Below are 12,305 nucleotides of genomic sequence, written 5' to 3'. Positions count from 1 at the left end.
TCCCTTTCGATGCAAAAGGAATGCATGTTAAAATCGCGTAGAAGATAGTCGTAAAATTACGATTTAAAAAAAAACACGTTTCCAAAGTTATATTAAAAGTATCGTGAAATGATTGATACTATCAGATCCCGCTAGGATCTGGATTTGTGTGAGTGTGAATGTCTGATATCAAGGTAGTCTCCGCCGAGATAAGAGATAATATGCCCACACCTTGTCCCGGTACTCTATTATGTTAGTGATAAAGAGCGTACAAGACCGATCACGCAACCTGCACCCCGTTTGATATATTGGGTTGTGATTTTTTTTTTTTCGTGCGGCGCGCGTACGTCTTTTTGGCACGTATAAGCTCCTTATTTGTTCAACATTATCGCGTAGCCATGTGGCCTTACTACGACGCCGAGGATTGGAGTGTACTGCCGCCGGAGCTCAACAGGAGGTGATTTATTCGGTTTATACATCGCTAGCAGATGGGGACGTTTATCGCCGCGTCATACGGCTGCATCTTATTTTTTTCTTCTTCGAAAATTGATACTGTGTCCGGGATGGCGTTTTAAGAAACGTCAGCGGTCAGGGGGTGGGAGGACGAGATCTGCGGGCGAGCTCGCGGCTCGTATTTTCCTGTAACCACTTGTCCGAAGTGCCAAACGTCGGCTGTGTCGATTTCGAGTTCCACTCCTTCCTCGTGGGAAGGCTCGACCGCGTGTGCCACGGCCGATGGTTTGGCCGCGTTTGGTGCTCAGACGTTGTTAAGCGTGAAATACGAAAAGTCCCGGTGTGCAAATTCCACTATAAATCCATCATTCTTTATCAGATCGCTTTGATTGAGATGTAATATACCTTGCGCCTCATCATCGGATTGTCTGTCCGCCCACTGCGGGCTGTATACCTACGGAGAAAGCAATAGGGCCATATCATTATCAGTCTTGCAATGACACTTGTCCGGGAGAGACCTGCGGCTCCCGTCGACCCGGACGGGCGCAACGTAAAATCGCGTTATCTTATCGCGCCGGAGAGGCGGAAGTGAGGATCGTGTTTTCGCGGGTTAGGAGATTACCGGAGTGGTAATTCCGGAGCGTGTCGAGGTCTCCGCTGATCGCGACGAAAATTGTTCCCTCTCGGTTGTCCTCCGCTCGACCTGCACGCGGGAAGTTCCGATCGACCTTATCGAGATCCCCCGTTTGGGAGCACACCTGCCGCTCGAAACGTCGGTCGGTGGCATTCGAATCTCGCGGCAGGTGCTGCGCAGTGCTGCCACGTTCACGGCGTTCCCTGCCCCCGGGCCTCGACGGAGGAGGCGACTACTCTCGCGCGCGAGGAGTCGAGTGTGCGGCCGCGAGGAGGTTAGGACACACGTCGCTCGTTTCCGGAGGGGGGGGAGGGTCGAGGTGCGAAGTCGCGCGTTTTCCCGGTGGAAAGTCCCTAACGCGACGTCGGTTCGGTGACGACGACGTCGTCGACGACGGCGACGACGGCCATCTTTTGAAGCTCGAGTCCTGCACGGAGTACACGAAATTCCGCGCGCGACCTGTCGTCGACGAGGCGGACAGGAAAGAGAGAGGGAAGGAGAGCGAGAGAGAGGAAGTGAGAAAGAGTGAAAGGGCGAGAGAGAGAGAGAGAAGAGGAGAAAGGGAGAACACGTCGTTAAGGCGGCTCGGTTATCGTCGCGCGGGCGGACCAGACCAGCCAGGGTGCCAGTGTGTGCGGTCCGTGTGGTTTGACGGCCGTGTGGGTAGGGACTCGGGCGCAAGCGGGGCTCGCGGGACTAGCGAGCGACCACCAGTCACCGCCTTCACGGGACTCGACGAGCGCCGCCGCCGCCGCCACGACGGTAACGTATCCACGTAGTCGTCGCCGCCGTCCCCCGAGTCTCGACGGGAGAGAACCGATAACGTCGGACGACCGGTTGGCCGTCTCGAGAGCACCTCGAGCACGCCACCGCTGCTGGACGGAGCGTGGAGCGTGAGGGAAGGGGGAGGGGGAAGGAGGTGCACGGGACTCGCGTTCGCCGAGGACACTCGCGGCGGTCGGTCCTCCTTCGAGCGCGCCGACTTCACGGCGGTCGCTCGATCGTTCCATCCTCGTCGTTCCCCGCGTCATCGTCGTCGTCATCGTCGTCGTCGTTGTCCGTAATGTAAACACGCGCGGAGCGCGACCGTGCTCCAGAGGGCAGATCGCGGACAGGCGAGAGAGAACTCCCGTTGTAGTCGGTCTGGCGCGCGGCGAGTCAACACGTCACGCAGGAAGTCGTTGGCTAACAAGTTGGCTTCCCGACGCGGATTCGCGGCGACGTTCACGACGGTTGACGCTGGCGCGCGCTCCCCGAGCGGATACGCCACGGTGACGTCCACGGCGGAGGAAGGTCCTCCTTCCACGAGGGTCCGCTCGACGTTCCGACAGCCGCGGGCTGACCCTCGGCGATCGACTCCTCCTCGCGACCCCCTCTTTTTTTTTTTTTTTTTAATATATACATATATAAGCTGGCCGTGTTTTGCAACACGTCGCCGTGGCCGAGATTCTCGCGCACGAATGAGAAACACATCACGCTCCGGTTAGATCGCTATCTCGTGCTCCTCGCGACTCGCCGATGCGTCCCGAGACCGGTAACGTTTCTCACGCTCCTCGCTACCACCTGAACGGTACTCGCGAAATGTCGTCCTAATGTCGTCCGCATGTCCACAGGGCCTTGAGAACCGATGCCCTATTTAGGAAAGCGCACTTTGGAGCTGCTCTCTTGCATTCCGCCTTCTCAATCAAATTGCGTTCAGATTTAGTAGAGCGTACAAATTGTGTGCTGATCGTGACACAGCTGTCGATTATTTGGACTCATGAGCTCTCAATTAAGGTAATCTCGATGATGATATTATCTTTCTCTTTCTAAGTGGCTATTAGATTTTTTATAAAAGTGGTTATGTCACTTAAGGATGCTTATTCTGTAATCCTTAATGATGTCATTATTGAACGACTGTCGTCAGTGAATAGTAATTTTTCTCATTTTATACAAAATAGCGACAAAGTTTTTGTAAGTTCAATATCTGAAGGGACGTTGAACTTACGGCAATTTTGTTACCATTTCGTTGTTAATAAATAATGTATCATTTATAGAAGAGGAAAAATTACTAATCGTTCGATAATATCATTAAGAATTACAGAATAGAGCCCAAAATTGAATTTAATAGAAAATTTGGTTTTACGAATTTATCAATTTTTATTTTCTTTTCATGTTTCCTCACGTGCGATTAAAGATAATTACAATCATGCGCTTGTATGTTAATTTTAATGAAGTACACAATTATCTTGCTGCGGCGATGAGAATATATCCATCAAACGAACGAGAATTTTAAATAAAGGATACTTGTGAAGGCGGTATGCAAAGTGAGTTGTCAAGAGCTGCAAAGTTCCTTTATGATGAAATAGGGCAGAGTGTTAGAATACGTACGAAATATGAACCCAAGTTCTAACTCTCATTGCGGCATGAGAGACCTGCAGTCTGTTCACACATGTTGCTTCGGTTTAGATTTGACCCATTAATGCGGTATGGCACTAACACGTTGTATATTTGTATAATATTGTTGTCGTCCTGTGTCCACTAGGAGGATAGCAGAGCCCGTGTTTTGTACTCGTCTGCGCTTGGTTTTCCTTGTGAAGTTTGTGGCATAGGTTCGGAGCCGCAAGTCGAGAAACGATGAATGCCTCAGAACATGGGTAAATTCATAATCATACAGTCTCACTCGTGTATAGTGTACTGGATAATTTCAAGCTCGTACGGATAGTAATGAGACAGCGAAAGAAAAATCATATCATCTACGTTTCTGAGAGTATTATAATTGAAAAAAAAAAAACAACAAGACAGCAGCATCTGATAAAGCATTTTTATATTGATTATGAAGATATCTTATAATGAGAACGTTTAATGCAGAGATGTAGCTTTTACTTTTCTGTCTTACGCTGCAAGATATGAAATTGATTGCAGTAAGGCTAGGCGTTGTATAAAACAAGTGTCATTGCACGATAAGTTTCATGTAGATTCGGCAGGTAGGAGTGCTAACGGTCGTAAAGCCGCATGGGTGTGTACTTTTTCAGGTTTAACCCAGCCTTTAACATGGCCTCCATAAAGCAGGCTTTCAATGAGGCTGTGGAAAGAGGTAGGTGTATTGTTAATTTAACTGACTCACAATGGCTGTAATAGCTAATCATTGGAACATCTGATTCTGCCTGTTTGTAGATTCCTCTCTCACACGAGATTAATTGAATTGTGTTTTAAAGATGTCAAATAAAAATTTTCATTCTCATATCTTAACTCGTGTAAACAGAATTAATTTTGAAGTATTTTTTATACTTTGACCATATCTTCAAAAATTTGTACGTTACGTTTTTTTTTTTTTTTTTTTTTACGTTGCGATAACATATTAATGTACGAAGATATTTGCAAGTGGAATCAGCGGTTGCCAAAGATAATGTCAATTTATACTGATAACTTTTTCACACTTCGAAAGTCTCGACAGTTAGGATGCCTGCCCCGACGCGGCTGAGGGATCTGATTAGGCAAATACGGGCTGCACGAACGGCCGCGGAGGAGAGGACGGTCGTGAACAAGGAATGCGCGTACATTCGCTCGACGTTTAGGGAAGAAGACAGCGCGTGGAGGTGTCGTAACATCGCCAAGTTACTGTACATTCATATGCTGGGGTTTGTATCGACTTATTAAATCACCGTGATTCGATATTACCGAGAAGATGTTACTAAAGGTGGCGTGTTAATGACCTGTTTCAGGTATCCGGCGCACTTTGGTCAATTGGAATGTTTGAAGCTCATCGCGTCGCCCAGATTCACCGACAAGCGGATCGGTTACTTGGGGGCCATGCTGTTGCTGGACGAGCGGCAGGACGTGCATCTCCTGATCACGAATTGTCTGAAAAAGTAACGTGTCTCGCGCTCTCTCTATTTCGGATGCCGGTAAAAGAAAAACGAGAGACTCAACCGTCTCTTCCTCCCGTTTCTGTTTCGCACAGTGACTTGAACAGCTCCACGCAGTTCGTCATCGGTCTGGCGTTGTGCACCCTCGGCGCGATCGCGTCGCCGGAAATGGCGAGGGATCTCGCGTCGGAGGTGGAGAGACTGATGAAGTCACCGAACGCGTACATCCGGAAGAAAGCGGCGCTCTGCGCCTTTCGGATCATCAGACGCGTGCCGGAGCTGATGGAGATGTTCCTGCCGGCCACCCGCAGCCTGATCACCGAGAAGAATCACGGGGTCCTCATTACCGGCGTCACCCTCATCACGGAGATGTGCGAGAACAGCGTCGACACGTTGAATCACTTCAAGAAGGTATATCCGAGACACTTGCCCGATACGCCGCGTAGCTCGGGGATTCGATTGTGCATCACACAACTTGGTGAAAATTTCAAAAGTGATCCAATTCTAAATATTTATAATTCTAAATAATTATAATGGAACTAAATATTCCAGTAAATTCGCTTGTTTTTCAATTTTTTTTTCAATTTTTAACCAAGTTGTGTGATGCACTCTCGAACATTTTGAAACAGGTTTTTGTAGGACGTGTCATAAATCTACCCGTCCGCGGCTCAAGTCCGTATTCTTATCTCACTTTTATCTATAAATAATTCATTTACTTCTGAGATTCTATAACACTCAGACAGTAATATAAACTGTCTGTAATTGCGCATTTATCAGTGAAAATGAGGTATGAGTACGGATCGTAGTACTGCACATTACATAACAGATGATTGATTGTATACGATCTATCTAGTATGGCCGATGTCGAGCTAGATAGTAGTGGAGAAACCCGTTAAAAAAAAAGTATCTAGTGCATAGCGGAATTATTTATTAGGAACTGAGGCTTGTGTTCGTTAGATAATTACGATCCATTAGCAGTAGTGACGGAAAAGAATGCAGTCTTAATTCTCTATACGAGCACAGATACGCGACAGCTGATTGAAAAAATATTTTATTGATATTACGTATTAAATGTATTGCACCACGGATTTTTATCAATCTACAAGTATCAGGAAAAGACTGTTTTTCTGCGCTTTATGTTAATACAATATCGAAATTTCAAACACGTTCTTTCATTTACATTTGTAATCATGCTTTAAGTAGATTCTAAACAGCTTCGTTAAAAAACGAATGTAGACATGTAGGCGAGGTTTCTCTTCTATCTTTCTTTTTTTTTTTTAAATATACAATAAGGGCAATCGTGCAATATTTTTTATGAAATTAACGTCTTCGAATTTATCACGTGAGCAAATGTAATACAAGCGTTAATTGTTTTTCTTAGGAAAGCGGCCACCGTGAGGTAATATAAAAAGTCCTTCTGCGTCTTTGCATGTATATGTTTATATTATTCACAGACTCCATTCTTTTCTTTTACTTTGTCCGAAATAGATTTTGAAAATCAAAATTGCCAAAACCAAAATTGTCTACCTTGCTATTTTTAAGTTTTGGTTAAAAATATCCAACAATTTATATCGCACTTAAATGCACTTTTTATAAACATGAATTTTTTTTCGTTAGAAATAATTATTATATATGTGTATATAAAGATATTACTATAGTAATAATTATGTAATTATATAATTCATGTAATTAGTATGATGACATTCTTTTCTACAATTGCATGTTTATCTCAGCTTTGTTCATAGAAATGGAATTATCTATGTTTTATCGTATATTTAACTAAATAATCTGTAAGCAATCTATACAGTTTACAATATCGATATAATTAGCATCCGAGAGAATTACTCTTAATAAATAAATCGATCAAGGCTCTTCGGATATTATTCGGAAACGATAGATAGATGCTTGTTTTGTATTTTGTCATGAGAATGTACGTACTTACATTCTCGTCGCGGGAGAGACGTTTGCTCTGTCTCGATCTTATTAGTCTTATTAGATATTGCTCTAATAGATGTCTAGTCAAGTTGGGAGTTTACAGCGACCGTCTTCGGGATTAAATGGAGATAAAGAGAGGTCTCATTTCAGATCGTGCCAAATCTCGTGAGAATCTTGAAGAACCTGATCCTAGCCGGATACTCGCCCGAGCATGACGTATCCGGGGTGTCGGATCCGTTTCTTCAGGTGAAGATACTGCGTCTCCTGCGCATACTGGGACGCAACGACGTCGACGCGTCCGAAGCCATGAACGACATTCTTGCTCAAGTCGCCACGAACACGGAAACCAGCAAAAACGTCGGTAACACGATACTCTACGAGACGGTGCTATCGATCATGGACATCAAGTCGGAGAGCGGGCTTCGCGTCTTGGCGGTCAACATACTCGGCAGATTTTTACTGAATAACGACAAGAATATCAGATACGTGGCCCTGAACACGTTATTGAAGACGGTTTACGTGGACACGAGCGCGGTGCAGAGGCATCGATCGACAATTCTGGTATAAAATATTCACTTGCGGATTTCCCTTTTTTTTACGAGCGCGAAGATAAAGGTTGTTCGATTTGCGATTAATATTCTCACGCCGTATTTCAGGAATGCCTGAAGGACCCGGACGTATCGATCAGAAGGCGCGCGATGGAGCTGAGCTTCGCGCTCGTGAACGCCAACAATATCAGGAACATGATGAAGGAGTTGCTCCTGTTCTTGGAACGCGCCGATCCGGAGTTCAAGGCCCAATGCAGCAGCAACATCGTAATGTCCGCGGAGAGATTCGCCCCGAACAAACGCTGGCATCTCGAGACGCTCTTCAAAGTGCTCGTCGCGGTGTGTACTTTTGCGGGATTACGATGTGAGACACGTGGACGGATGCGAGAGAGTTTATCGAATTCCGTTTAATTTTCAGGCTGGTAATTACGTGCGAGACGACGTGGTGGCGTGCACGATACAATTAATTTCGGAGACGCAGCCGCAGCAGGGCTATGCCGTCAGCGCGCTGTGGCGCGCGTTAGAAAAGGACACGTCCGACAAGCAGCCCTTGGCGCAAGTTGCCACGTGGTGCATCGGCGAGTACGGCGATCTGTTGCTGTACAGTCCGCCGTCGGAAGATGCCGAGACTCCGATCAATGTAAGTTCAGCTGCAGCCACAGTAGTACTCGCATAGAAAGATCTAATGCTAATGAAGCGTTTAAATAACCTTTTTTTCTGTTTTGATTATATTTTTTTTCTTAAAAGCCGTTTGTTACATTTTGCTTAGGTATATGCATGAAATTGTTTTATTTAATGATTTCTCAATTTTCCTTATCAGTTGACGGAGGACGAAATCATCGATGTGTATCAAAGGCTACTCTGGAATCCGCAAAACACTGTGGTCACGAAACAGTACACCTTATTGTCCCTCACGAAATTGAGCACGAGGTTCCAGAAAGGTCACGAGTTAGTATTGCTTTCAATCATTCATTGTTATCCATATATAGCCTTGGCCATAAATATACAGCACCCTCAATTTATTTTTTTCGGAAAAAACTTGGTAATAATTTCTTGGTTATAAGAGCCAAAGAAAAAAAGAATAAAATTTTGAAATAGATATAAAAATAAATATTTTTCAATAAAACTTTTTTTTAATTTTTTATATATAGGACGTTTATGTTTTTTAATTTGTGGGGGATGCTTTTTACTTATGGCCAAGCTGTATCTATATACGAGAGATCTCTATCCACATACAATCGCAATATTCACTCAATTGTCTGTTATTGCAGGAAAATCCGTCAGATCATAGATACGTTTGGTAGCAATTTGCATATCGAATTACAGCAAAGAGGTATCGAGTTCTCGCAGCTGTTCCGAAAGTACGATCACCTGCGGCCCGCGCTGCTCGAGAGAATGCCGCCGATGGAAACCGCGCGGCCGCAGGCCAACGGTATCATAGGCATGGTGAACGGCGAGCCGGAACCGGAGGACGAGAAGTCCGCGGCTCTGGAACCGACCACGACTACATCCGATTCAGTAAGCGCATATACATATTGTATACCTCTTAATATATCGCCGCGTTGATATAAAAGTGACACGAGTGAAAAATTATCATTTTCGAAATAATAAAAGGAAATCGAAACCTGAGGACTTCAGGAGTCCTTCCAGACTTTTCTCGTTTTAATTATAAATATAAGCTAAGAATAACATAAAAGATTCCTAATAAAAATAAATAGATTTTGCAATATGCTAACTTGAAAAAGGAGCTCTATCGGTATCTCATATTCTTTTTTTTTTACAATTTTGCAGAGTGCACTTTTAGACCTACTTGGAACTACGGATGTAGGAGTGACGATGCCGGCGGCGGCGACGACCAACAAAAATTCTTCGCCGAGTTCGACCGCGTTAGCGCATAATAATGACCTGCTGGATTTGCTCGGAAGTCTGGATTTGAATACGCCCACGACGCCTGTCGCTCCCACGCTACCACTTCAACCGCAGGCGCCGTCCACACCGATGTTCAGCCCCACCAGCAATAGCAACTTCTTAGTAGACGGACTGCTCAGTACTCCGTCGGTGCAAAACATCGGTTCGTGGGATTTACGATGTCATCGATTTATTGCTTAGCGTGTAAATCATACAGTCATGATTCGTTGTTTACAGAACTACCGAGCATGGCGGTATTGGACAAATCGGGGCTCAAAATAACGTTCAAATTGGAGAGACCGCCCGACATCCCCGATCTGTTAGTCATAAATATGCTGGCTCAAAACTCCGGAAGCACCACTTTAACCGATTTTCTGTTTCAAGCAGCAGTTCCTAGGGTGAGACACGATACATATACACATTTACGATTTGTCGTGCATCAAAAACCAACGGTATTTATCGTTGCGTTTCTCTCGCTTGCAGACATTCCAACTACAAATGTTATCGCCGTCGGGTACCGTCATTCCGCCGTCTGGTCAAGTAACCCAAGTGTTGAGAGTGACAAATATGAATAGAGTCAGTTTTCAATATGTTATCTCTAAATAGAAACACTCATTTGAGCTCTTCGTCTCTAATCGACGATCTCTCTCTTTTTATTCTCCAGGCACAGTTAAGGATGAGACTGCGTATATCGTATACAGGCCCAACCGGGTCGGTTCTGGAGCAGACAGAAGTCAATAACTTTCCCGTTTCGACGTCGCCGTGACAAGATGTAATACAGAATTCATTTGTACATACGCCTGCCTAAAAAATAATTGACCGAGTCTTGAGATGGGATTGAGGGGAGGATGGAAAAAAAACGTAATTTCGTCTCTCCGTCGGGAAGTGAGACATACTATTTGGCAAATGGATATATCTAAAAAATACACATACATACATACACACAGACACTTATATTAAGCAATTAAATCTTTGTATGCGCGGCACCGACAAGGCAAGATCTAAACTTTATAAGAGAGACTTTGGGTATGTCAAAAGGTATGATAATTTAATTTCGCCCGCGAGATTTGTTCGGCATATTCTGAAAACTTCATTCGTGATGTGAAACTTCGCGACTTCTCTTCGCGCGTGTGTTAAAGCTGGTCGCGGGTGATGTGATATTAAGGTCGCGGTCTTTCAACAAAAAAAAAATTACGTTTTGTATTATTACTGTCGTCTATCGTTCTCGCGTGATTACGCTCGATTACGATGAGAGAGAGTGCAAGTGCTTCGTTTTCATAACGTGCCGCACGTGTATGTGTGTGGAAAATAAGGAGAAGAGACAAGAAAGATGTAAATATTTTTTCTAATCGAAATACGCGGAGGGAATTGGGGGGAGAGGAGAAGGAGGAGGGGGGGGAGGGACACCTCGTGCTTCGATCGGTTGCATTCCCGCTGTTTTTACGGCTACTAAATTTAGCGCGTAATTTCTCACGTATGTAGAAAAACGAAGAGACACGGGGAAACGAGAGTAGGAGAGGACAACGGAAACACAATCAGACGCAATCACACGCCACTCGAGAACACAACAGAACAACATTGAGAGGAACCTAAGGAGGAATCGGAGGGAGGTTCCGTTTCACCGAAAGTGCTCTGTCGCTGCCCCAAAAAAGTTATCTACGAGAAGGCACCTACTGACTCTCTCGCTGTAACAAACAAACAAACAAACAAGCAAACAAAAATACGATCTTTTCTACCGCTGTATTTGTAAGATATCGCGGACGACTCGCGAATGATCGTCTTGTAAATATTAGATAATCACAGTGACGTACAGAGACGAGGAGATCCTTACGCGATAGGGGAAATAGGGAGGGGAAAAAAAAAGAGAAAGAATACGCGAGATGGGACTCTTTATATGTGTACATGATAGAACTGTCGATTCAATAGCGCGAATACGAATAATATTCACATTTCCGTCTTCGGGAAAGATTTTTTTTTTTTTTTTTTTGAAGAGGAGAGGGGTGAGATATACACGCCGACACAAACACACATCACATACACACACCGACGCCTACGGTGCATGAGTGTGTTGCGCAGTTTTTTCGAATTCGTATTCAGAGTACAGAGTAAACATTGGAGGGCTGAATTCTGATTGTCATGTTATATTTGTCGCGCGTATGTATGCATGTTGAAGCCTCGCATCCGAGATTGCGCGAGAAAGTTATCACGAGAATTTATATACCGCGGTTTCCGCGGTCCAATTGAACCTCTTCGTCGCGTCCGAGTGACATTAATTCGCACCAAAAAAAAAAAACGCTTCAAACGCATATTTTGCTATGCTATATCAAATTGATTTTAACGCGAGAATTCTGACGTAAAAAAAGGTTACAGAGTCGGAGTCAACAACACTCCGGCATCACGTGGCTGCGAAATTGTTTCTACGAGTGGAAATTTTCGATATTTTTTAAGATTGATTTCGTATCCGCGTGCTGCAGTCGAACGTTCAATTCTACATCATTGTCTCTTCAGAAAAGTCACAAATGTAAAGAAGGATAATTGTCTGTATACGTCGACAATAGTCTACTTTTTAAGTTGCGGTAAACACTAACACAAAATTAACAGCGAGGTAACGATGTACATGGTTTTTACTATCTAATTTTGGGATTCTAATTTTATTTACTACTCAATTTGAATTATTTATAGTCTCAGAGACATCACTTGTACATATATATTGAATAACGAAGAGAGAGAGAGAGAAAGAAAGAGAAAGAAGTGTATGGGAAAAAACTCGCTCGTTTGACGTTCGTATCGATTTTACACCTTACTTTGTCGAATTTTCACCGACTGTTGATGACGAGCGGCAAATGTAAGTCCTACAATAAATATAAAAGTTGGAAAGAAACGATACGCTGAGAAACACAATAGAATGGCCAAAGCCAGGGATTTCCAGCTATCGTATTTTCTCTCTGGACTTTTCTATGAATTAAGTTATATAAAAATCACGCTGTTGTACTTAATTAT

General features: G+C 44.3%; 1 protein-coding gene across 7 annotated transcripts; it reads left to right on the top strand.

Moving 5' to 3' along the window:
• Positions 1–198: 198 nt before the first annotated feature.
• LOC105449839 (AP-1 complex subunit gamma-1) lies at positions 199–11,598 on the top strand. Of its 7 annotated transcripts, XM_011689233.1 has the most exons (16): positions 199–436; positions 4,081–4,142; positions 4,494–4,686; positions 4,771–4,917; positions 5,010–5,325; positions 6,296–6,313; positions 7,000–7,410; positions 7,506–7,736; positions 7,816–8,037; positions 8,218–8,345; positions 8,669–8,915; positions 9,189–9,468; positions 9,543–9,703; positions 9,789–9,881; positions 9,970–10,077; positions 10,788–11,598. In XM_011689233.1, exons 1-15 carry the CDS (start codon positions 378–380, stop codon positions 10,069–10,071), a joined length of 2,670 nt encoding a protein of 889 aa, XP_011687535.1. In that variant the 5' UTR covers positions 199–377; the 3' UTR covers positions 10,072–10,077; positions 10,788–11,598. The 7 variants fall into 7 exon arrangements, with proteins under 7 accessions (XP_011687535.1, XP_011687536.1, XP_011687534.1 ...); XM_011689234.1 differs by having other exon boundaries at positions 4,503–4,686; positions 9,970–11,598; XM_011689232.1 differs by having other exon boundaries at positions 9,970–11,598.
• The last annotated feature ends 707 nt before the right edge of the window (positions 11,599–12,305 follow it).

The sequence above is a fragment of the Wasmannia auropunctata genome, unplaced genomic scaffold, assembly GCF_000956235.1.
Source record: "Wasmannia auropunctata unplaced genomic scaffold, wasmannia.A_1.0 LD336071.1, whole genome shotgun sequence".
In the NCBI taxonomy this organism is placed as follows: Eukaryota; Metazoa; Arthropoda; class Insecta; order Hymenoptera; family Formicidae; genus Wasmannia; species Wasmannia auropunctata.
Note: the sequence above shows the minus strand (reverse complement) of the source record. Positions and strands in the feature narration are given on the sequence as shown.

What these genes read in the sequence shown, in the direction of transcription:
- LOC105449839 (XM_011689233.1), top strand. Translation starts at nt 378, where the DNA reads ATGTGGCCTTACTACGACGCCGAGGATTGGAGTGTACTGCCGCCGGAG. An exon ending in CAATGAGGCTGTGGAAAGAG is followed by an intron (nt 4,143 to 4,493) that starts GTAGGTGTATTG and finishes ACACTTCGAAAG; the next exon opens with TCTCGACAGTTAGGATGCCT. An exon ending in GAGTGACAAATATGAATAGA is followed by an intron (nt 9,882 to 9,969) that starts GTCAGTTTTCAA and finishes TTTATTCTCCAG; the next exon opens with GCACAGTTAAGGATGAGACT.